This window comes from Biomphalaria glabrata, chromosome 6 (genome assembly GCF_947242115.1).
Source record: "Biomphalaria glabrata chromosome 6, xgBioGlab47.1, whole genome shotgun sequence".
Classification (NCBI taxonomy): Eukaryota; Metazoa; Mollusca; class Gastropoda; family Planorbidae; genus Biomphalaria; species Biomphalaria glabrata.
Genome location: NC_074716.1, coordinates 6,857,620 through 6,883,279, shown reverse-complemented (window position 1 = coordinate 6,883,279; position 25,660 = coordinate 6,857,620). Strand labels below are relative to the sequence as shown.

Sequence of the window (25,660 nt, the reverse complement as noted above, 5' to 3'; positions counted from 1 at the left end):
GTCCCACTTGCACTGATCAGGGAACATGAAATGCACCAAGATACCTGTTTGTAGTCGCTGAATGAACTCTTTATGTTGTCTGTTGTACTTATGTGTATTTTTCTGTTGTGTTGTCTTTATATGAGAAACGAGTCCTTGTAATCACAACAAATTTCCGTAATGATCAATAAAGCAGTCTTAGTCTTAGTCTTAAAAGAATAATCTTTCCATAACTTTTGCTAGTGTAAAGCATGGTTGGGCCATTAAGAGAATTAAATAAATAGATATATACTTTTATCAAAACTTTGATAATGTGAAAAAAAATTACCGTTCATACAAGTTCTCGAGGATGGGTCGAAATACTCGTTGGTTGAACAATTACATTTCCTATCAATGCAGTTTAACCCATAGCTGCAGACAATGGTGCTGCTGCAAAAGCTCCCCAAAAGTCGTTCTATATCGGAATATATAATGTAAAAAAGAAATCAAGTCATGAAATGCTTAACATGGTACAATATACCGAAAAGTTAACAGTAAAGTGACGTACCTTGTATATTATAGGAAGCATTAAAGCCAGTTCGGGTTTTAACACTATCAGTTCGGAAGTAGACTAAGAGTTCGTTCGTACTTGATGATATCTTCTTTGGTGATGACGTGAAGTTAATATTACCAGTCAGGTTGGCCAGTAGTGAAGACCCAAATGTGGGACCATCAAATATAAATAGAAAATCGTAGTCGATCTCGATATCTACAATATTTATGCTGTAAAAAATGATAAATAAAACTTAATTTCTGTCATACTGTACCTAAAACTATGTAATTTTATTTCTGACAGTTTTTCAATAAATGTATATTACTTACTCTAATATTACCATATATCCATCCTCTCCTGATATGAGCCACGTGATATTAGAATTATCTGGGTAGTTGATAGGGTATCCAGGGCTGGAAATACTTCCTGAGCTACTTCTCAATTCGTATTGATAATCTGTAGTTATAGAAAACTAGTATTTCAAACCGGCTGCGAACGCGGAGTTTTTTCCAAATAAATGCTGTTTATTAACAGAACGTCATTTACATTTCTTCTTGTAACGATCCCCAAAAATAACTTTTAAGGCCGTGAATTTTAGTATCGGTTTTAGTATCAGTTACATTGAATTTAAAAGGCCCTCTCTCTTTCTATTTCCGTCTCTTCTTCTACTACACCCCTCTCTATCTATCTATACTTCTCTTTACTTCTCTCTCTCTCTCTACTTCTCTTTACTTCTCTCTCTCTCTCAATCTCTATCTAGTAGGAAGCGAGGTTAGATGTGCTTGAACTTGGCTTGCCTTGGCTACCTATGAAGGGGGCTCGAGGTTCGACACCCAAAACTGGCAGAGTTGTGTTTACTGAGCGCCAAAAGGCAGCACTGAAAAACCTTTCTTCGCTAATATGAACAAGTATACGGAATCAATAGACCTTATTAACCATTTGCGCACCATCTTATTGTAGGTTCTATTAGCCTTGTCAACAAAGTAAAAGTCACCTACACGCACTAGCGGATCCAGAACTTTGGAGTATGAGGGGCAATATTTTTCCAAACCCTAACCCTATGCATAAACGTGCGTACAACATAAATATTATATATATATATATATATATATATATATATATATATATATATATATATATATATATATATATATATATATATATATATATATATATTGCTATAACTTGGCAATTAACCTCAACGAAAGTGATATAAAACAGAACGTTTAATAATCAATTATAAACTACAACTAGAGCCAAACTTAGAATCACAGCTCAGGCCTTCTTGTTTACATCTCTAATCATCGGCCATCTTCCTTCCTCTGTTCTCTATCATGTCCTCTGGTACACAATGTCGCGCCAAATGACAGTGCGCAATGTAGAGTCATAACAATATATATATGCCTTCGGCGAAAAAAAAAACCCAGTCATGTTGAGGCCTTTCTCTTGCAAGCATGGGAGTCTGGAGCGTTTTCTTGCATTCTTCACTGCAGAAACGCATTCTCCTGACATCTAGAGCTCATTATTCATCAGTGGGGTTAGGGGAGAAGCCCTGACGCCAAAAGTGTTTTCTTGCATTTTTCACTGCAGAAACGCATTCTCCTGACATCTAGAGCTCATTATTCATCAGTGGGGTTAGGGGAGAAGCCCTGACGCCAAAAGTGTTTTCTTGCATTTTTCACTGCAGAAACGCATTCTCCTGACATCTAGAGCTCATTATTCATCAGTGGGGTTAGGGGAGAAGCCCTGACGCCAAAAGTGTTTTCTTGCATTTTTCACTGCAGAAACGCATTCTCCTGACATCTAGAGCTCATTATTCATCAGTGGGGTTAGGGGAGAAGCCCTGACGCCAAAAGTGTTTTCTTGCATTCTTCACTGCAGAAACGCATTATCCTGACTTCTACAGCTTATTACTCATCAGTGAGGTTCGGTCGAAGTCCGATGGCAAAAGCGTTTACTTGCATTCTTCACTTAAGAAATGCATTCTCCTGACCTAAAGCTCATTATTCATCCTATTATAAAGTACCTTTTGAATAATGTTGAAAAATATGCTAATATGAATTTAATACATTGCAAATAAAACCGATTTGTTCCATGAAAAGATCAGATACCCCACATATTTAGATTAAGCCTTTGAGGATCGCCGCCGAAAAAAAAATTATTCGATAAATAACATTCAGTAAAATTCAAGCATAAATTGTGAGTTATAGTCCCAAATTTATTTAACTGGAAAAATATCAGATTGAGTAAAGGTTAATAAGACGACTAGGAAAAGATTATCTGGGTTTAGAACTCATCTTAATCGTGACTCGTATACTGAAACATTTCGTTTGAATTATAACATTTCCAAAGCAAAGTCTTTTCCATTTTACATTTACGAAAATCTAAAATTTGAGATTAGATTGTGGTGCGACATAATATACATTGGGTTCACATATCAATACGTAGTTTATATCATATAGATATACGACTAATATTGCTCACATAGGCTACTATATATATATATATATATATATATATATATATATATATATATATATATATATATATATATATATATATATATATATATATATAAACTAGTTAGAACACTATCTATGTAAATGCTCTTTTTTTAAGTTGGTAAATTAGATTTTGTTGTTATAAAAATCTGGCTATGTCTATCGCACTGTTACCAAAATAAGAAATATTTTGAACCAAGTGTTTCTCTTTAGTGATGGTTTCTTTCTATAGTAAACTAATTCACCGGAAGTCATTCTTCTAACACTACCCTGCAACCAAGGACGCCTCGGTCTACGGGACTTATTTCATTTAATAATATAGGAGTGGTGCGCACAGTTGGCAGTCCTGTATATATATATAGTCTATGGTTTTTATCTATACCAGAACGTTGGCGAGATTTAAAAAACATTAGTGCACCGAGTTCTTAGGGTTAGAGTTTAACATTTCATTTGAAGAATGTAATCTATATGACGTCAAAGGAAAAAAAATCCTTTACGTGACACGGCCTAGTTAGACCAAAAATGTCTTTAACAATACGAGAACGTTGGCGAGCTTCAATAAACATTAGTGCACCGAGTTCTAATGAACATTTTATTTAAAGAATTTCTTTCATATGACGTAAAGGGAAAAAATACATGACCTGACACGGCCTATTATATAGTTAGACTAAAAATGTCTTTATTAATACGAGAGAGAGAGAGCTAACGAAAGTACATACATTTGGAGGAAACTGAGTTCGTATATTATTTCATTTAAAGATGTGTGACCTATATATATATAGCTATATATATATATACTAGACATATTTTACCCGCGGCCTGCTGGTCTTAATTTGCGTATCACTGTCAATATTGTCACTGAGAGTGTTTTGTTAACAATTGAGTGAAATAAAAAGTATGCTATGTATATATATATATATATATATATATATATATATATATATATATATATATATATATATATATATATATATATATATATATATTGTTATAAACCTGGTGGTGGCACAGATGGGGGCAGTGGTGTGAGTGTAGTCAGTCGACGCAAATCGCCCCAGGCCAGCGCTAGACGAGCGGTCAACCGTGACGAGTTACGACGGTCAGCCGAGACGAGTGTCAACACGGCGGTTCGGGAAGGATCGACGTCGTGAACAGAGCTCAGGAGCGTCACGAGAGTTGTAGTCATCTGACCACCTAGAAACATCGAGCGGCGTTCTGTCCGGTTCGAGAAGGCCAGTAGGGACCCTACAGTGTCATATAAGAGCGGAGGTGTCGCAGTCAAGACGGTGGATAAAGGGGCTCAATACAGTAAGGTTCAGGACAGGGCTCAGAACACGGTCGACTACGGCACAGTTCAACGGTGTGGTTCTGTTCGGAGCATTACGACGGTTCAGTGCGGAGTACTGTCAAGTACAGTTGAGACGGCTGGCGTCTTGATCTTGGTCTTCGATCGAGTCCGACACAATGAGCCTAGTGTGTGAAGTCAGTCCTATACTGTTGAACCCAGTGCAAGCCGGAACGAGACGGAGAGGCCAGTGCAAGAGTTGATACGGCGGTACGGTGTTATCGGAGAGATATTTGTACAGTGTACGTTGCCAATTGTACAGTATTGGCTGTTATTTATTCAACTATTAAAGTGTTACGTTACTTTGGAGCCCTGAGATGTCAATTTGTTTAAGTTGGTGGTGTATGGTGCAGTTTGCAGAGAGCCTGGATAGTTAGATTCGTAACAATATATATATATATATGGGGATTGCGTGAATGTAAAAATAGTATGAATAGAGCTATCAGAATAGCTAAAAGACCTAAATCCATTTTTTTTCAAATAAAAACATTTGCTTGAATAGACTTTATTTACATCTTTAGTTAGATCTAGACTAATCTGGTGTTTAATATTGGCTGGATTGAGTTCGTTCTGCGCGTGCGTAAAGGCTTCACTTTGCGCATGCGTGACCTTAATTGTTAGATTTACGCGACTCATGAATGGAGCTATTAAAATGTATGTCAACGAAGCCTCGCAGCTATAGCGAAAGAATATATGAAAAATGATTTAGAAAAACAAATTTGAATGTTAATTTGATTAAACTATGAAATGAATGGACTATAATTAGTATGTTCATGTGTTAAAGTATAAACCTATCTTTGCGAAGAGAAGTTCTATCATCTTAGAGTGAATTAAAGTTTTAGACCAAGGAATAGAGAGATTTTTAACATTTCGGTCTTGTCTAATGAAAGAATGTACGTCAGGTCTTCTAAATTCGCAGATATAAGGAACGAATTTATGTAAAAATGGTTTTGAAACACAAATTTGAAGGTTAATTGTATTAAATAATGAAATCAATAGACTATATTTGGTATTTTAATGTAAAGTAAAAAACTATCTTTGCAAAGTGTAGTTTTAAAAATTAGATTTAGATCCTTTTGATCTAAACATGCTAAACAGCCTAGATCGATAAAATACTAATACTTTCATAGAGTTGGGCAACTTTTATTATTTTTTGAGGGTCTTTATTTTTTTAGGGCTACTATACATACTTCACGGTTCCAAATAGTACCCAAGGAACATTTATGCCAAGTCTTATCAAGATTGGAGAAACGGTTTAATGAAATATAAGCCCTTATTGAAATTTTTCATATAGCATTTATATGCTATTTACATCAAAAAACCGGAACAACATATGATTGATCAAGTGTTTTGCAACCTTTATGCATGGAGATTAAGTATAATATAAATTAGAAGAGCAAACAGTCATTCGTTGACATCGATTTGTTTTTACAAAACAGTACGGAAAAATCTATTATAGATAGTTAAAATTATAAAAATGTTTCCAAAGGAACATTAAAGGTTAAATCAGACAAAATGCACAAAAATAAGAGGCTTTTATCCTTATGGGGTACTAAACAAAAAATAAAAAAAATCTGCTTATTGAGAAATTTTTAAGGAATTATTTCTGGGATACGACATGTTGCGACATTACGCTACTGCACGAAAGTCTCTGCATAAAAAGTCCATTTTAAAAAATGTGCATGATATTTACATACAAATTGCATTATTAGCTTTTATAAACAAACATAAATGTTTTTAATTTTAGCAGGTAGTTGACCAGAAAAAAACACCTTTAACTGTTATTTATATTTGTTGTAAACATTTCTTGTACATTTTATAAATATATTTGACTAGTGATACTGAAAATACACAGTTACTGTTCATCTTTGTTAGCTTATTGTACCATTGCCTCCCTTACATTTACGTAATTGTTTTAGAATTGGTGTATTTTTATGAAAAAATCGCTAGCATAATTAATTTTATAAATTTCACAGTTTGCTTTTAGAAAACCAAAAGTAACAGTTGCACCTAAACTTTTCAAGCAGCATCGGATGGTGAAATAATATTTTTCATATCTCTTCTAGTTTTCGAAATCTGAGTGTGACAGACGTCAGACGGACAGACCAACATTTTGCACAAACCTATTAGCGGCTTTTTCCACTTACGGGGGCCGCTAAAAATACTTTACATTTTAAATATTTATAAGAACCATATGTTTGTAAACTATTTTAACATTGCAAATAATAAAACAAAAACAAAAACAAAAAAAAAAACTTACTACTGACGCAAGTCATCGACGATGAGTTGTAATATGTATTGCCTGAACAGCCACACTTGTTATTAATGCATGCTAGACCAGTGTCACATGCTAAAGAGTTATCGCAGAAGATTCCAAAAGACCTTGCTGTATCAGAATACATTTAATGATTAAAAAAAAAAAAAATCCTGCAGTTAAGTTTAAAGTTTTTAACTGTTAGGCCGTGAATTTTAGTATCAGTTACATTAAATTCAAACGTCCCCCTCTTTTCCACTTTTCTTCTCTATTTCTACTACTACCCCTCTCTATCTCAACTTCTCTTTACTTCTCTCTATATATATTTTTAGAACCTTCTTTTTTATGCATCACATCGCTAAGTTCTCTGGCATGCATTTTACAAAGCTTATATCAACTCACTCTGTCTTTTTGCCAAAAGGTTTATACATTTTGTAGTGTAACGGACTTGTTTATTTACTGCGTTCGTCCAGCGTGACAAAAATTCCACTATATGTGTGTGTTCATAGTAAGTAAGCAATGTCGTGTAAGATAATGGACCAGAAATTAAATAGTCGCTATGCTACTTCTGTGGTAGAACGAGACATTCTAGGACTGAATGCTCTTCGAGAAATGCCCTATGTCATCAGCGCGGAAAAAGGACACTTTCAAACTGTTTGTAAATCAAGTTAGTAAAACAACAGTCACCACAGCTGCTAACAAAATATCACTGACCAGTGTGACAACTCTATTTACCTTGTCATCATCGATGTAACGACACAAGACTCTTCACAAATAAGCAGACACTCTAATGTATCAAGTTATAAATCCTCTAATATTATTACAGATAACATTATTACAATACTTTCAACTCTCTTCATATCAACATATCCCGGCTTCCATTTTTTAACTTCCTTTGCATTCAATACCCAATATCTCGCAATTTGTCATTCACACCATGCTGCGCTGCGACCGTAACAAACGCATTTCTCTGTAATTAAAACAGTCAACGACCCAAGTGAACGTCAATTGGTTTATGTTTAAAGCACTCATAGACACTGGCAGCTGTGAAAGCTACATATCAGAAGCCATCGTCAAAAAAAAAAATGGCCAGTACGCCCTTTTAGAAACAGAATATTCATGCCCACTACACATTTTTCTGAAAAGACTCTAGGACATACATTTGCTGATGTCCAGTACAAGGGAGAACACTAGGAAAAGATACTTGCTGGATTGTTTTCAAATACCAATCAAGACTGAAGATAGGCCGTTTACTGCGTATGAGGCATGTGGCGAACTCTATCATTCTGTGGCATCCCGTTCGGTATTACCAATGGGGTTGCATGCTTTGATAAAACGGTGATTGATGAAATTTAGAATGAAAAAGTTGCAGGACACCTTTGCATATTTGATCAATGTAACGGTTTGTGGTCATGATAAAGAGTCAAATGATGAGAATCTGCAAAGATTTCTAGATGCTTCTAGAAAGTATGGGATCACATTTAAGGAAGACAAAAGTACGATAGCCACTGACAAAGTTTGCCTATTGGGATATGAAATTTCTAAGACCTACTCAAACAAGACCCTGACAGATTCCAGGCTTTAAGAAACTCTCTTCCTCCTCATGATATGCGCTCACAAAAACGAATCGTGGGCATGTTGGCGTACTACTCACAGTGGGTACCAAATTTGTCTAACAAAATAAATGTTTTGGCAAATAACTTGTCATTCCCACTTTCAGAAACAGTAAAGACAGCCCTTAACGAATTAAAGTGGGAGCTGGAGAAAGCTGCCATCTTTACCATCGACTATACTCGACTATGATCGGACGCCTCGGATATTGCAAAAGCTGCCAACCTAAGCCAGGATGGCCTCCCCTTTTCGTTCTTTTCGAGAATACTCTCCAAAAGAGAAAGGCGGCACTCAGCAATAGAAAAATAGGCTACGACATTATAAAATCTTTAAGGAAATGACACTACTATTTAGTAGGTAATCGCTTTTACCTTGTCACTGATTAACGCTCTGTGGCCTTCATGTATGATAAACAGAGCAAAGGGAAAAAAAAATGAAAAAAATTAAAGGTGGAGACTGAAACTGAGCTGTTTCCATTACGATGTCTTGTCTAGACCCGGGGTCGGCAACCTGCGGCTCGCGAGCCACATGCGGCTCCTTTGATGTGAAGCTGCGGCTCTTTCGTTCCATACGTAAATATTATTTATTTTATCGAAATTTTATTTTTTCAAAAAGTTCTGAATCGTTTAACGAGGATTAGGCACTGATTCTATCTTCAGCCACTTGTACTCGCTTTTCACCACACCCCTCCCCCATTACACGCGTCGTCACTGTAATCAGTCCGTCGGAAGCTCTTGAATGACGCCGTCGTCTGATGCTTCTATGTACGCTTTAATTCGCTTTTGGCTGTGACGTATAGTTTATTGTTTCAGGTAAATGAGTTAGAAGCGAATTATCTTCTCAAAGTTAGAAGCAATCTATAAGTAATGCTGATCTGGGTTGGGTACCAGTACGTACCACTAGAAATTGCACAAAAAAGGCAAACCATTTACATATGGTATGTCAAAGATTGCTTTATACGTGCATCTGGAAAATACTTTCATGATTTCGAAAAAAAAAACTTCAAAAAAATCAAAGCTAAAACAGTATAAGATAGAATAGCTAAAATGTCTTTAAATGTAACATATTTGCAGGTGGAAGATATTTAATATTTTTCTGTCTTGTCACTTGCTATAGTTGAATTGGCAACATAAAAGACAGGATAAGTTGACCCTTTTGTCATGTATGTCTTCCCAAGTTCCAAAAGAAGAACTTGGATTGCTACCGCTCTGGAGACAAACTATAGGGGATGATAGAGCGTATGCCGAGCAAAAATACATTGAAGACATTAAAATCGTTTAAATAACAACTGATTGAGCCAGACAGGAAAAAATAAAGGAACAACTACGATTCTTCGAAGCAAAATAAATTGCGAAATTCTTACGTTTCACTGAATAATACACCAAGAAGCGCTTTTTGACCAAACGATTCAGGCCAAAATAGTTGAGGTCATAAGTTCGGTAATCAAGATTGTTAAAAGCATCTTGTCAAAAGCACTTAACCATCGTCAGTTTAAAGAATTCTTAAGCGAAATGGAAACTGCATATTACGATCTCCTTCACAATAAAGTGTGAGATGGCTTTCCAAAGGTGTTGAAACGTTTTGGTTTGTGCTTGAATGAATTAAATACATTCCTAAATAAAAAAAATATTTATCACCCTTAATAAGAGAACAGCAAAAGGTTGCAAAAATGTTAACTTTACATAACAGCGAAATCAAATGAGCTGAATGTTAAACCATAAGGAAATGGAAACCCAGCCGATGTTAGCGTAGAAGGTTTGGACTTCTTTTGAAAAAAAAATATTATTGCAGAAAGGCGGTAATTTACTTTTTTTTATTTAATGTCTAAAGAACTATCACGATAAGATCAGTGCAACTGTTGACACGAATTACTTCAGCACAGTTACAAAAAATAATAATTCAAAGATAAATTTGTTGACAGTTTTCTATGACAGTTATAAAGAATTACAAACTAACAAAATCATTCTAGCATTACTAGTAACTCAACACATATAGTAACGAAATCCACATTGATCCATTTGAAGTTAATAATGGATTTCTAGAAATGTCATTGATTGAAAGTAAAACTTTGTGGAGTTGAAAATTGAAAGAGTTGAAAAGCAAGTTGGAAGAGTTGAAAGTCCAGAAATGCATGTGCGTAACGCAACAAGTGGACATCTTTAAAAAAAATGCCTCGAGTTGATTCGGCGCAAGGAATAATCTTCCAGTGCAACATTGAGGTAAAGATGTTGGCATTTCGAGTGCTTTATTCTGATCTACATATTCGTCCGAGCAAGCTTTCTCTTGCATGATATTATTAAAAGTAAGAAGCCAACAAACAAATGAAAATTTAGAGTCGTGTTTGAAACTAAAAACAACAAGTTATGACCCAAATGTATCAAAGCTTTCTAAAACCAAAGCCATCGCTCCCATTGAATTTGTTTGCTTAATTGCTTGTTATTGAAGTACATGTTAGTGTTGCAAATAAATGTTTAACTGCTTTATTTGCTACCAACATAAACAAAACAATTATCTAATAATGCCATATATATATATATATTATCTTCTTTTGCTGTGATAACACTACTTAGGCCTATATATGAATAAATAAATATTTTGTCTAATGAAAAGATTCTTTTTTTTTTCATTAAAAAAAATAGTAATGTGAGTACTACGTATGGTTGGCAAGAAAAAAAAACGTTGTGGCTCTTTAAAATGTAAAAAAATTTGTAAATTGTAATTTTTGGCTCTTCCGACTCAAAATGTTGCCGACCCCTGGTCTAGACCAGGCAAACACAATGTAGCAGTTAGTATGTTTTCTAGGAACGAATGTGTGTCAGCTATGAGTCTAAATAAATTGAAACAGCTCCATGACTCTGTGTCGTCCAGGAGTAACAAAGACTATGATATTTAGTGCGACCCAAAAACATATTTATTGGTTTAACTTTATCTTTATAGGCATAATGTGGCACACTTAGGAAAGGATCATGTAAAAGTGCATAACTTTTTGAGTTAGAAATTTTTATTGTATTAATTGTTACATTATTACTCTAGACTACTATTTCTGATGGTCTAACTTAATATTTATTCACATAATAAAACGCATTTAGGAACTGACAATGTTATAGTATGACTTGTTTGTTTATGGTTACATAATGCCTCTTTAATAAAGTTATACTGTAAGCATTCTGTAGGGATACTTAAGACTCCTTTGGAATCTATCATTGCTATTTTCTGTTATTCACATGTTTATGTAAGTATTTTGTTGGGATACTTAGGACTCCTTAGAAATATATCATTGTTTATTTTCAACTAGTCGTGCGGCGGCGTAGCATACTCCGCTATTTTGCAGGGCCTGCCTTAGGCCACTGCAATCTATGCGACCGCAGTGGGCCCTGCACTTTCATGGGACCCACACTTTCATAGGACCCGCGCTAAAGCAAGTTGTATAAGTTATCAAATTACACCATTTTATAACTTAAAACATATTTTCCGTGCCCTCAACGATTTACCAGTAGCTCCTAGAAATCTTCCAAAATTGCAAAATATAAGGAAAAAATCCTAAAAATATACGGTAATATATTGACAAAAAATTGAGATGTCTTCAATATGAAAAATGCCAATTCAACACGCAATAAATAATTAAGGCATTATGCATTCGACGTAATTGTGTAGCGCCTCAAACTAATGAAGATTTTTATTTCCTACATAGATCATGGTCTATAGCAAGAATTACCAAATGTTTCAATCTATCTACGAGAATTGTTGACCTCAAGTAATGGAAAGGTGCCCACCTCGACACACACACGCACACATACTTTTCAGACGTTAATTAAGGTAACACATTTCCGCCATCCTAACCGCCTTCCTCCCCCAAATAAAAGGTTACTCACAATTTCTAACTTCTCTTCGACTTCTCTATTTTATAGGAAAATATTTATTATAATAATCCTGCCCTTCGGACGAGAACAATCCATATTCCTGTTCTCACAATTTTTGGCCCTTTTAAAAAAAGCTTTCATCAAATGTCTGTCTGGTAAAAGGTTTATACACTTTATTTCCCCAAAACCATACCTCGGATCAAGCAAAAAAAATAAAATCGCACAATTAATACTTTTATCTGACAACTATAGAATCAATGAAAAAAAAAACAAGGTTACAAAGACAGTTTGTGTGGAAACACAAACTTAAAATCAGCCCCCACCCAGGCAGGCTTCAATATTTTCAGAAAGAAAAGCCGAATGAAATTATATCAAATACAAATGACAGATAAGAATGGAGAAAGAATATTGACAGATCTTGTGTAGTACCCCAAGGATCCAACAGATCGAAGAATAGGTGAAAGTGAATATAAGGTTAGATGTGAACCTGGCCTAACTGATATCTTATAATTGATGTAGTTGTTATCAATCTCTTATTCGAATACTGAAGATTAATGCACATTGCTTTGAATAGGAAACGACAAGAAAATGCAGTTTACAAGATTAATATTAGTTTTAAATTATGTCTGATTTAAAATGCATATTAAATATATTTTTTCTCTTTAAAAAAATAGTAAACATTTGTTCATGTGTAAATATAGTACTTAGTATAACAGAACTTACATAACTTAACAATACAAATATGAAAAATAAAATTGACAAAAAATCTACAACCGTTTGCATAAATGTGTTAAAAATATGGTAAACGGCTGTCTCCCCTAATAAAGAGCCTCATGTGTTTGAGTGTTTAATAGTTAATAGTTGTAAAAGTGGTGTATTTTTATGAAAAACTGCTTGAATAAGTTATTTAAAAAACTAGATTTTTCGCTTTCAGAAAAGAAAAAAGTAGCCGTTTCATCACTACTTTGAATGATCAAAAATATTGTGAAGTCGGATTTTCACTATCTTTTCTAGTTTACAAGATCTAAACGGGACGGACGGACAGACAAACAGACATTTCACACAAAACTAATAGCGTATTTTCCCCTTTCGGGGGCGGCTAAAAATTACCAGTTAGTTAATAAACTATTGGTAATAACTTATTTAAAATATTAGAGCAAAAGATTCAATGTGAGCTTTGTTTTTCTAGACTACTGGGGACTTTCTATTCAAATCCCCATGTAGGGCATGTGCATTGTCATTTAGAACTAAAACACACAAAAGCAAAACTTCTGATTGGTAGTCTTTACCCGAATCGCTGTTTTCGTTATTTGAAAAACGATTCTAAAAAAAGTTCGGGTAAATATTTTTCCATAATATTGTTATGACTTTGCCATGCGCACCGCCATCCAAGATAGTGCAGAAAGAAGGTGCGCACTATCTGTGACTAAACAAGTCGGATGTTGACATGAGAGAGAAAACGATTTCGCCCAAGTAGAGAGCCAATATGGAGATGCTGTGCTCAAGGCAGATGCCCCTTTGTGTTTGTCATGTCTCCGTGTAAATAAATGTCTTTGTCTTGTTGAGTTTGCCTCCCTTAAGTTATTACAATATATTATTATTCTGAGTGAGGCTCGGTCACATGGTACTATTTTCTAATTCTTTAATAACTGTGGTATAAAACATACTAAAAGCGTAAATACATTTGTTAATATAAATTAAAAATAGTTTACATCTAAAATATTTATAAGAACCCTATGTTCCTAAACTATTTTAACTTTGCAAGTAAGTTTTAAGAAACAAAAAAAAACAAAAAAAAAAAAAACTTACCACTGACGCAAGTCATCGACGATGAGTTGTAATATGTATTGCCTGAACAGCCACACGTATTATTAATGCATGCTAGCTCAATGTCACATGCAAAAGAGTTATTGCAGAACATTCCAAAAGACCTTGCTGTATCAGAATTTATTTAATGAACAAAATAAAATGTAAACTACTGCTAAGTTTAATGTTATTAACTGTTAATCAGGAAATTACTTAAATCGATCTAGTAACGTACCATTAATCGTATAGAATGCCTTGAAGCCAGTGCGACTTATGCTTCTATCAGTTTCGAAGAAAACAAAAAGTTTGTTTGTACTTGATGTGAAATTAAGTGTAGATGACGCGTAATTAAAATTAGAACCTGTCAATCTGACTAGTAGTGAAGACTGAGTTGTTGGACCATCAAAGATGCTTAGGAAATCATAATTTGTCTCGGTATCTAAAAACTGTATTCTTTTTTAATATAAAATACAACAAAACATTTAAAACACAGCAAGATTAAGAAAATAAGATCATGACAAACAGACAATTGAAATATGAGTACCACTAGAAAATTGTGCTATTCTTTAACATTCATTTATTTATATTCTTACCTTATGTTTATAATTTTCCCAACCTCTCCAGATATGAGACGCATAAACCTATAATCATCCGGGTAATTGTTAGGGTATCCAGGGCTGCTAATATACCCTGAGATGTCTCTCAGTTCTAAATAATCAACTGTAGCGGGACAAAACATTGTTAAATAATCACTTTATTCATAATGTTTATATTATATACATTATAAAATATAAATAATTCAGTATTATCAGCTTTATATATTACTGATGTAGCTACTTCAACATTGTAGAAAGTAACACTTTAGTACTGATCTACGGAGACTGTGGAAGCAGAACTCTAAATATGCTAGGTTTAATTCGAAAGAGTAAGAGAATGAATAATGGATAGGAAAATAGAGGACTACATATAAACTCTTCTTTAAATTTGAGATTAACCACAAATTTACTTACCTACTGTATAATGAAGCATAAGTAAAACAAAAATAGTTATAAAATAGAAAGTTACTTTTTTATTGTTACGGACAAAATATCATGTATGAAAAAACTTGCAATTTATTAACAATTGCATCTGCGAAAACAGTAAAACCTACTTTTAGGTTTGTATTTGTCACTTGTGTTAAGACAAGGGAACAACGTTATAAACGATTTCATGATTTCTGAACGCTTCAATAATATAGCCAAGATGTGAAATGGCTTCATGTGTAAGAGCAATTTTTTTAAAGCATCTTTTTTTTTATGGAGGGCTGTGTTTTAATTAATATTTTTATTATTTTTTATATTTTATTACTGTGACATGAATTGACTTGTGTTTACTAGAAATACATCGTGTTCAATTAACGTGCCTGGATTTGCCTATGTATTATTATATAATTGATAAATATGTTGTCGGTTTGATTGGTATATATCAACGTTTGTCGTCCTATGCAAGACACAAGTCATGCACACAAGAACCCACTGTAACACCAAACAAGCTTCTTTGTAATAAAGGGGCTGCATTATAATTGTTATTATAGAGACTGTGACCTATTTCGATCGGTTTCTGGAAGCGAGGTCAAGGCAGTGCTATTGTCCAACGTAAACAAGTTAATTTTAGGTATCCAATCAAAGAAAGCGGTTAAGGGAAAAAATAGCACACGTCAGTTTCTAGAAGGTCAAAGTTACTAAAATAATGATCTGAGAAGTTTCCATGATTCTGGAATGTACGATTGAGAAAAGTATACATTTGGGGAAAGTCAGTTAGACGGGGTCCTCGCATAGAAATGTGTCTTGTATAGAGATGGTTCTAGCATAGTAATGTGTCTTGTAGAGCGATGGTCCTCGCTTAGTAATGGTTGGGTAGAGTAATAAGTTTTGTGATATTAGCGGGTCCATTAATAAAAGTTTCATTAGTTGAAGTGATATTAGCTGAAGTTATACTAAGTGAAGTTTTATTGTATCTTTAAGTTTCATTTTTTATGAAGAAATTGTTATTGAATTGAGAAGTTATTGACATGTGAAGTTGAAGAAGTATTATTAAAGAAGTTTTGGAGGAAATACAGAGATGTTTCTTCATTGAATTGTCAAGTTATTAATACAATCTCCGGCGTGTGATGTTTCTGTTTAATCAACACTTAATAAAGAAGAATTAACCAAGAATTAATAAAAAGATATCGTCACATATCTATTATTTAATTATTTATTAATTCTCTGTAGAACTCAATGTTTATGTCGTTATAGCGTTGTTTGGAGTTATTGTCGCGCTAATGCAGTTAACGAACCTGGTACATATCCTAGTTACCAAAGTGTAATAATACCTAGGCAGTAATGAATGTGTGTTTGCAAAAAAAAAAATCTTTTTATAAGACTATTAGGCAAAACTGTTAAGCTCTGATCTTTATGTTTTGTAAACCAGACACAAATTCCTCACTACTTGTTAACACGGCAGGCATGATAGTTACCAACATAAAATAGCACAATGTTAAAAATGTCATTAATATTATTACGTTATAGACAGGGGAGCACAAGAGTGCAATCAATGTCCTTCAACAATAATATTTGGAATTAGTTTAAGGTCACAATTAGAGTGAGACAAGGCTGCCTACTTTCACCAAAGCTTTGTACGTGTTTACGAAAGAAGCAAAATCATTACTATTTTACACTTATCAGATGACTTAGATGGTCTTAGATGGTCAAACAAGGACAGAAGAAGACACAATTGACTTAATGATTCCTTTCTCACTCATATTCACACGCCGGTTTGCATTGTGAATAGATGAGTCTTAATGTAGGTCAAGTTGAGGAAATTGATCTTCAGTTGTTAGTCATTGATTGTTTGTCTTTTGTTCAGCAATTTAATCGCTGTGATATTTTGTAAAATATTATTAGTTTTGTTAATCAAGCTATTGTACTTAGCATACGATTTTTACGAGCAATTTTTTATTTATTTATTGTTTTATGCGTATTCTTGTCATTGTTAAAATAATAGTTTTATTGAGCTTTAAAAAAAAAATTAATTCGACAATATGTTTCTTCAATGTGTTTATATTCAAGCACATTCGAACCTGCAAATATTACTTTTTTTTTTAGACCAAAAGCAATACTCTGACCCAAAGTAATTTAATGATGTTAAATGCGAAATTTTTTAGTGCAGCAGTTTAGACAATAAATTGAGCATAAGTGTTTACCGTTAGAAACAGTAGTTTGAGTCCGGTTTATTGGCATGACAGTAGTTTGAGTCTGGCTTATTGGCATGACAGTAGTTTGAGTCTGGCTAATAGGCCAGAAAGTAGTCTGGGCGGACGTAGTATTGTTGACCTTTAGAAACAAAAACAAATACATATTTTATTAACATTGCTACTTAGATTAATACATATAAAAAAGCATTTCTCTTAAGCTTGTAGTACTAAATTGTATGATTAAAAGCTATGGGAAACTTTTCTTCACCACACATTGCAAATTCCTGAAAGATTCAAACACTCCAACAGCTTCAAGGAACATTGATACACAACATTTTAACTATTAGTGGGAGGGCATCGCTGAAGCCAATATTACCTATGCACGTGATCAGACCTCTAAATTAGTGCATAATCTCAAAGACCTATATGTCATATTAAAAATATGCCAGACAAAAAAAAAATATGGATAAACACATGAAAAGGAGCCTCGGATGTTGTTTTATTCTTCGTGGGACCGGATCGTTCAAGAAATAATCTCACTATTTGATCAGCTTCATAATATGGCAGATATATATGAAATTTAGTCACCTTACCAACTATTGAATCCTGAATTTGAAATTAATATCGATACACTCCTAGCGACATTAACAAAAACTAATTTCGTCTGGAGTGAAAAAAAAATGCTTCATTGTTTGTTGTATTTCCTTTAGAAGCATCCAACATTCCTAAACAAGGGTCTCTTGATCTCTTGAGTTTTATAAAAATTATCGATTAGATCATTCAGTCCTTAATATCATCATTGGAGTAGTTCAGACATATATGTTCAGTGTAGCTACATTTACTTTGCTAGTGAAATGTTTCCAAACAGAAGCAAATGTGTTGGTGGTAGAAATTGATTATAATTAAATTATTGAATATCTTAGCAGCAGGAATGCTGATAAAATTAATTTGTAGTAAACGTGTACTATTTTTGAGTGAAATTCTTTTTTTAAGCAAATTAACTATTCTTTAACTTTAAAAAAAAAAAAAAACATTTTTAAATTTATTTTTATTTCATCATAAGAGGTTGCCACACCAAGCATCATATACTCTAGCTGCTCCACTGCTTTCAATTGAAATCACTCATTCGCTACATAAAATCTTTCCTTAGCTTATAGCATTTTCTGTATAAAAAAAAAACAATAATTAACTAACAATAATTGATTAAGTAGCCCTATATGAATGATTTTTTCATTCATTCATTTGTTATCATCGACAATTATATTTTATGCAAAATTCATTGATAATTTTATGTGTCGTAGGGTCGATAAATTAATTGTGAAAATCCAAACATACAAGAATGATACAAACATGTAAAATATACAGACCATTTTAATATGAGCATTTTAAAATGTAAATTTTCTAATGTTCTATTTACATTCAATGTAAGTAACAAACACTTACGTTGCTATTATTTAAGTATATACAATAAAATAAGTAAGACTTAACAAAATATTTTTTACCCAAAGGATCAAATTGATTGCAGCGAAAATTAGAGGAATATATCGCTCCATTGTCACATGGAATTAATCTATTCTTCAGGGTCTAATCTTGATACATAACTTATTAATACAAAAAAATATTTTTAGTTTAGACTTTTTTGCGTCAGTGGTTTTCGCAATCTCTGAACTTTGAAAGGGATTAGGTTCATGGGGTGAAAAGGGAGATCCTTGATATCCCACTTCCTATTTGCTATTACTTGGTATCATATGTACTACATAGATTTAGTTTTCCCCTTCCCAACAAGCGTAGGAATGACGTCATTCATATTTTATGTTCGATGTCATTGTTTATATGATAATACCGCTGTTATTTTGTTTTACAAAGGTTTTATCAGCTAACTATGTCTGTCTGTCCTTCTGTCTGTCCGTCTGTCTGTCTTGTACAAATTTTGAACACGTTATTTCTGCCACACATATTCTCGGATCCAATTGAAACCTTACAAAGTTATTTATTGTACCTAATAAAAAAAATAAAAAATAATTAGTAAATTAATTACTGGTAATTAGTTTTTTTTATGCCAACATGGAATATTACTTCTTTAGTATTCAGGGATGTGGCTAAATAGGGAAGATTTGGTCCCATTAGATAATTATACACGTTATTCCTCGTACGCACATTCGCTGATCAAATTGGATGGCTGCCTGGTCGTGCGGTTTGCGTGCTGGACTGTCGATCGGATTTATCGACGGTCGAGGGTTCAAACCCTGCCCGCTCCCATCCCCCGTCGTGCTGCGGGAGGTTTGGACTAGGAAGTAAACTATCTTCAACTCTGAAGGAACATCCGAAACATGTAAAACATTTTACAAACAATTGAGGTTGAAAATTTATAAATAATTTACTCTACTAGCGAAACATGAATCAATTTTAAAAATTCACCAATTAGTCTATCAATTATTGGAAATTAACTATATTCTTTAATTTCGAAAAATGGAAATAACTTTTACAATATTGATATATATAGTGTTAAATATGAAGTGTTTTCCATTAGATAGATTTTTTAAAAATGATTTCCATATTTTGTTTGTTTAACAACTTACGTTACCACAGAAACAAATTTAGAGCTTTACAATGCACAGGGCCTATCTCCCCATTGCTCACAACTTAGGCCATTAATCACTGTAGACAATTAAATGATAACAAGGTTATAAAGAGAGTTTGTGTGTAAAAAAAAACAACAACTCAGGATCGGCCCCACAAAGTAGTACACCCAGGCAGGTAACAAGCTAAATTACAATATTTTCAGTATGAATATCAGAAGCTTTGAACTGCAAACTTTCAACAACCACGACACTACCCTCCTCCAAACAAAAAAGAAATAATGTATAAGTGTCTCAACACTATTGTATCGTAGGCTGACTGATGACACGATACTACAGGGTACAAAGATATTTGAATGTTGTTCTTATTATCAATACATTTTTATTCATATATGGCTCCTTCTGTCTCGGAAGACAATGTATGCGCCCAAATGTGTCACTGGTTTTGGTTTCGTCCTGAGACGGGGGAGAATCTGGTGTGGCTAATGGAGCCTATTCTGGAGCGTTAGATTTTTCCACAGTTCGTACATATGTATGCATCTGTTTTAGGGCTAACTGATAGGGCAGCTTTCTTTTTCTTGACTAAGGCTGCTCCATTACGTTTGCTATGTTTTATTCCTCTCATATCTGCAATATTTTAAGTTTTAATATCACTGCCTGGTACATTAAAAATAAAAATAAACTTCAAAGAATTCTAAATGCTGCTGGTAAAGTCATTGGCAAAATAACAAACCCCATTTGGGTAGCTGTTTGAGACAAACATCCATAAAAAAGCTAAAAAGATTCCAGAAATAAAAAATCACCCTTTGGGTCGGGATTTGTGATTTTACCTTCACATAAGAAATACAAGACACCAATAGCAAAGACAAAAACACTAAAAAGAACTTTTATGTTCCACTGGCAATCGAATCATTAAATAGAAACTGTCTGATAAAACCTATTTCACATGTAAATTATGAGTGAGTCTGGTGTGAATGTACATTTTGATTTTTTATAGTTACAGTGTTTTGTTTGATGTTATGCACAAATTGTAAGACAAATTTCCTTACGGACAATGAAGAATATTATAATTATTAGTATTATTATTATTAGTTTTTTTTTCATTTAATACGCTTATTATGCCAATTTACAAAGTGAAACAATAGTTAAACCAGAAAAATAAAAAAATACTTTAAAAAAAATGTTATACCAAGCGTAGTTGTATCAATTAGTTTGGCACAGTCGTGTAATTGCATTTCTAATAAATCTAAAATAACAATAATAGATCTGTGCGATTAATAATATTTTTACCAATTGTTTTTGTTTAGTGCTATTTCGCCTAGATCTATTACAAATTTAATTACATGACTGATCCAAACTAATTGATACAACTACATTAATAGAGTTTAGTTTTAATTTGTCATTAATTTCGCTTGCTTAAACCTTCAACTACGACATGGTTATGTAATGTTACGCCATCGGGAAATCTGAATATATCATCTGATAATAGTATGTTGTAACTTGATTCACTGGGAGGAGCAAAGAAGACAGGATTCTTGTGTTATACAGTTCTTGTTGTTATAAACTGGTGCGTCAGAATCTGGGGAGTGGTTAGGAAACTTAACGCAGAAAAGGAATTAGAGCGTAAACACGTTTTTGTTAGCGTGATATTATAACGTTCTCTATCCCTATAGCAGGCATTCGAAATAATTTGGTGAATTTTATGAATAAGACATTCTAAAAATAAATTTAAAAAACCCAGCTAATTTTAAACACAATGAAAAAAAAAAAACAAACAGTGAAAGGTAAAAAAAAAAAAAAAATGAAATATGAAATTGCAATATAAGTTAAACTAAACAGATAAGTTGTTCTGTTGTCACAGATAGATATTAACATTAACGTACTGTAGACATAATTAAATAATAATAATAACGAAGACGGTGATTATCAAAGTAGACTAAATGCATGACGCGTAGGACGTAATCATCTTCTTTTTTGAAGTAACGTCTGTATTATATTGTTACGACTTTGGAGTAGGCTAAAGATAGTTAACTCACCGATTGTCAGGTCGCCGATATTCTTCTCGTTGCAGAAGCACAATCTACTACGAACAGTCAATAATCCGAATAATCGAAACAATTGCACAGTCCTCCTAATCAAAATGTACATACAACTATTCACAAAACCGATTTAAGAAAAGAAACAGTCCTCCGTTCAGAAATCCACGATCATAACTCCAGTTCCTTTTTCCTCAACACACTCGCTCAGGTCCGTTTCGCCTCCAAAACATAAACAACAATTCAAAAAGATCTCACGTGGGGAAAAATGGTCAGTCGGGGGGGGGGACAAGTTTACAACACTGCCCCCTTCCTAGGTCTGTGCGTCCCGAACAGACTCTCCATCATCTCCACAATAACGGTTCAACCGATCTAGGTGCACTACTTTGCATTTGGTTCGAGGGCCCTTCTGGATCCGGTACACAACGTCGTTGATCCTTTTCACAATCCGATATGGGCCTTCCCAGTCTTTCTGTAATTTCGGCGATCTTCCCTTCTTTCTCTTGGGGTTGTATAGCCAGACAAGATCATGTTCTTCAAACCCCGTAGAATTGGCCCTTCTATCGTATCTGGTTTTCATAAGGTCGCTACTGTCTTTTATCCTGCTCCTTGCAACTGCATGAACCTCTTCTAGTCTCCTTCGAAGTCCTGTTACATATTCGCTTGCCGTTGTTGGTTGGTCTCCTGGCTGTCCAAATAAGAGGTCTGCTGGCATCCTAAGTTCTCGACCAAACAATAATTTGGCTGGTGTGTAACCTGTAGTTGCATGAACTGCTCCTCTATAAGACAGAAGGAATAGGGGAATGTAGTCATCCCAATCATTTTGCTGTTCTGCTGACATTTTAGCCAGATGCTGTACCAGCGTACGATTGAAGCGTTCTACCATCCCATCTGATTGAGGGCGTAGTGGTGTGGTTCGCGTCTTCTCGATATTCAGGATTTTACAAATCTCCTGAAACAGATTAGATTCAAAGTTGCGTCCTTGATCTGAATGTAATTCCATTGGGACACCAAAACGACTAATCCAATGTCCTACCAAAATATCGACTATTGTTGTGGTTTCCTGGTTGGGCATCGCGAAAGCTTCTGGCCATTTACTAAAATAGTCCATTATCACGAGAATGTATTTGTTCCCTTTGTTAGTCTCAGGAAAAGGTCCAGCTACGTCCAGTGCGATTCTCTCGAATGGGACACCTACGTTGTACTGTTGCAAGGGTGCTCTAGTTCGACGTTGCGGGCCTTTAGTTGCCGCACACCGGTCACATTTCCTGCACCAATCTTCTACGTCTTCCTTGTAACGACACCAATAAAACCTTTGCCTGACTTTTTCTAACGTTTTGTTAACGCCTAAGTGACCACCTGTGGAGCCGTTGTGCATTTCATGTAGCACTTCTGGGATTCTAATCTTTGGTAAAACTAGTTGTACTCGTGTCGAGGTCCCATCGGTGGATTCCCAAATCCGTTTTAGGACGTCGTTGTCTATCACCAGAGAGTCCCATTGCGCCCAGTAAGCCTTGGTAATCTCTCCCGTACTAGAAATTTGATGCCAATCAGGGCGTTGTCCAACTTCCTTCCATTGCAAAATTGGGGCAATATCTTTGTCATCCTTTTGTTCTCTGCTTATCGTCTCCTCAGACCAAGACGCTGATGCACTTAGCTCCAACCGCCTACAATCCAGGGCACTTGTTTTCCCTTCTACTTTTGTGCAATGCTTGCACTCCTGCTTACAAGGTCGTCGTGATAAAGCGTCAGCATTCGAATGGGCTTGTCCCTTCCTGTGTTGTGTTTCGAAATCATAAGTTTGTAACCTTTCTAACCATCTAGCTACTTGTCCTTCCGGATTCTTGAAGGAAAGTAGCCATTGGAGGGCCGCATGGTCTGTTCTCAACTTAAATCTTTGTCCATACAGATACTTGTGAAAATGTTTAATGGAGTCCACTACAGCTAGCAGCTCACGTCTAGTCACACAATAATTTCGTTCAGCTTTTGACAAACTTCTGCTAAAGTAGGCTACCACTCTCTCGCTACCGTCCACTTCCTGTGATAAAACAGCACCGATCCCTGTATTGCTAGCATCCGTGTCAAGTTGAAACACATTACCTGGTAGGGGATAAGACAACATGGGCGATGAGATGAGAGCCTCTTTCAATTTCTCAAAAGCTTCTTGACAATCTGGCGTCCATTGAAATTGCGTCTTTCTCTCAGTCAATTGGTGAAGGGCTCTAGCGATAGTGGAAAAACTGGGTACAAAGCGTCTGTAGTAGCTGCAAAGACCCAAGAAGCTTCTGAGCTCATGAAGATTAGTAGGTGTAGGCCAGTGCTTGACGACTTCCGTTTTTTCTGGGTCTGTGCTTACCCCGTCTTTGGATACAATATGGCCCAGATATTTAACTTCCCTCTGAAAGAATGAGCACTTCTTCGGATTTAGTTTCATTCCCGCACTTCGAATACGCTGCATCACTTCCCTCAAGTTATGTATGTGTTCATCAAATGTCTTTCCGAAGACTATAATGTCATCTAGGTAGACCAGGCAAGCATTCCAATTTAAGCCCCGCAAAACTTGTTCCATCAGTCTCTCAAAAGTTGCCGGTGCATTGCAGAGCCCGAAAGGCATAACCGTAAACTGCCATAGTCCGTTTCCCGTGGAGAAAGCTGTTTTCTGTTTGTCATCAGGATGTAAACCTACTTGCCAGTAGCCGCTTTTGAGATCTAGGGTTGAAAATATATGAGCTCCAGAAAGAGTGTCTAATGTGTCATCGATACGCGGCAGTGGATAGCTGTCTTTTTGTGTGACGTTATTTAAAGCCCTGTAGTCAACGCAAAAACGCAGAGAGCCATCTTTTTTCTGAACCAGAACCACAGGCGAGCACCATGGGCTGTTAGACGGCTCTATAATTCCTTGTTCCTTCATTTGTTCCAACATGTGAGCGGCCTCTTGTTGCTTTGCTAATGGTAGTCGCCGTGGTGTTTGCCGGATTGGTCTAGTGTTACCTGTATCTATCCTATGGGTTACCATATTAGTCCGGCCACCTTCATTTTCACTGTCTTGCATGATGTCTTTAAACTCTAGCAACAGTTGTTTAGCTTTATTGTACTCTTCCTCTGACAGATTCTCGCCCACATATCCAAGCATTAGATCAACTCGAGAGTCACATAACGATGCACTAGCTACAGGGGCCACCGCACCACACGTTGCAATAAGCTCCACTGGGCAACAGGTGGCGATAACATTATTCTTTTGTAGGTTGCAAGCTTGAGTGTCAACGTTCATAACGCGAACAGGTACTCTCCTGTCTTCTCTGTTAACAACCAATATTCTCCCAACAGGCAACCTTCTGTATGCTTCCTTTGACTGCTCTATGAGGCTTGTGATAGACATGGGATCGTTGCCTTCTATTGTTCCCCATATGATGGCTTCAGACTGTGGGGGTATGATGGTGTCTTCTGTTACTAAGACCCTCTTAATCTGTTCTTCTTCCATGTTGTCCCCCAGCAAGGGAATTTCTAGATTCCCATATTGTACTGTGCCACCCCCAATGTTCAACGTGAATCCAAATAATTGCATAAAGTCTAGTCCCAGAATACACTCATCCATTATATGGGCGACCAAGAATTCGTGACTAAAACGTTGGTCAGCTATCTCAAAATTTACAAAGGTTTGTCCTAAAATCGGCAGCAGTTCACCACTAGCTGTTTTTAGTGAATAGCCACTTGTTTCATGAATCACATGGTTTTCTACGAGACTAGGGTGAATTATTGATCTTGATGCGCCAGTATCTAAGAGAAATCTGCAGAAACGAACTCCTACTTTCCCTTGTACACTCAGACTTCTATTTTTACCTAACACAGCCACTGGGATGATAAGTCTAGGGCTTCCTGTAAATCTCGCTGCCTGTCTCCGCCCCACGAGACCGGCAGAATCTAGTTTTCCTGGTTCTGAGAT

At 35.2% G+C, this 25,660-nt stretch overlaps 1 protein-coding gene across 5 annotated transcripts in view; it reads right to left on the bottom strand.

Annotated features, from left to right (window-relative positions):
- LOC106074910 (CUB and sushi domain-containing protein 3-like) overlaps positions 1-21,855 on the bottom strand; it is a 43,715-nt gene extending 21,860 nt beyond the window's left edge. For 2 of the 5 annotated variants that reach the window (XM_056031844.1, XM_056031845.1), the window contains exons 1-9: positions 18,605-18,762; positions 17,112-17,241; positions 14,482-14,608; positions 14,124-14,341; positions 13,892-14,017; positions 6,618-6,743; positions 841-967; positions 527-741; positions 308-433 (exon numbers count right to left, since the gene is read on the bottom strand). In XM_056031844.1, the coding sequence (XP_055887819.1) occupies positions 308-433; positions 527-741; positions 841-967; positions 6,618-6,743; positions 13,892-14,017; positions 14,124-14,341; positions 14,482-14,608; positions 17,112-17,241; positions 18,605-18,655 (1,246 nt within the window). In that variant the 5' untranslated portion in view covers positions 18,656-18,762. Of the gene's footprint in view, positions 1-307; positions 434-526; positions 742-840; positions 968-6,617; positions 6,744-13,891; positions 14,018-14,123; positions 14,342-14,481; positions 14,609-17,111; positions 17,242-18,604; positions 18,763-21,717 lie in introns of those variants that run through there. The other 3 variants (XM_056031846.1, XM_056031848.1, XM_056031847.1) reach the window with 3 other exon arrangements.
- Positions 21,856-25,660: the final 3,805 nt, after the last annotated feature.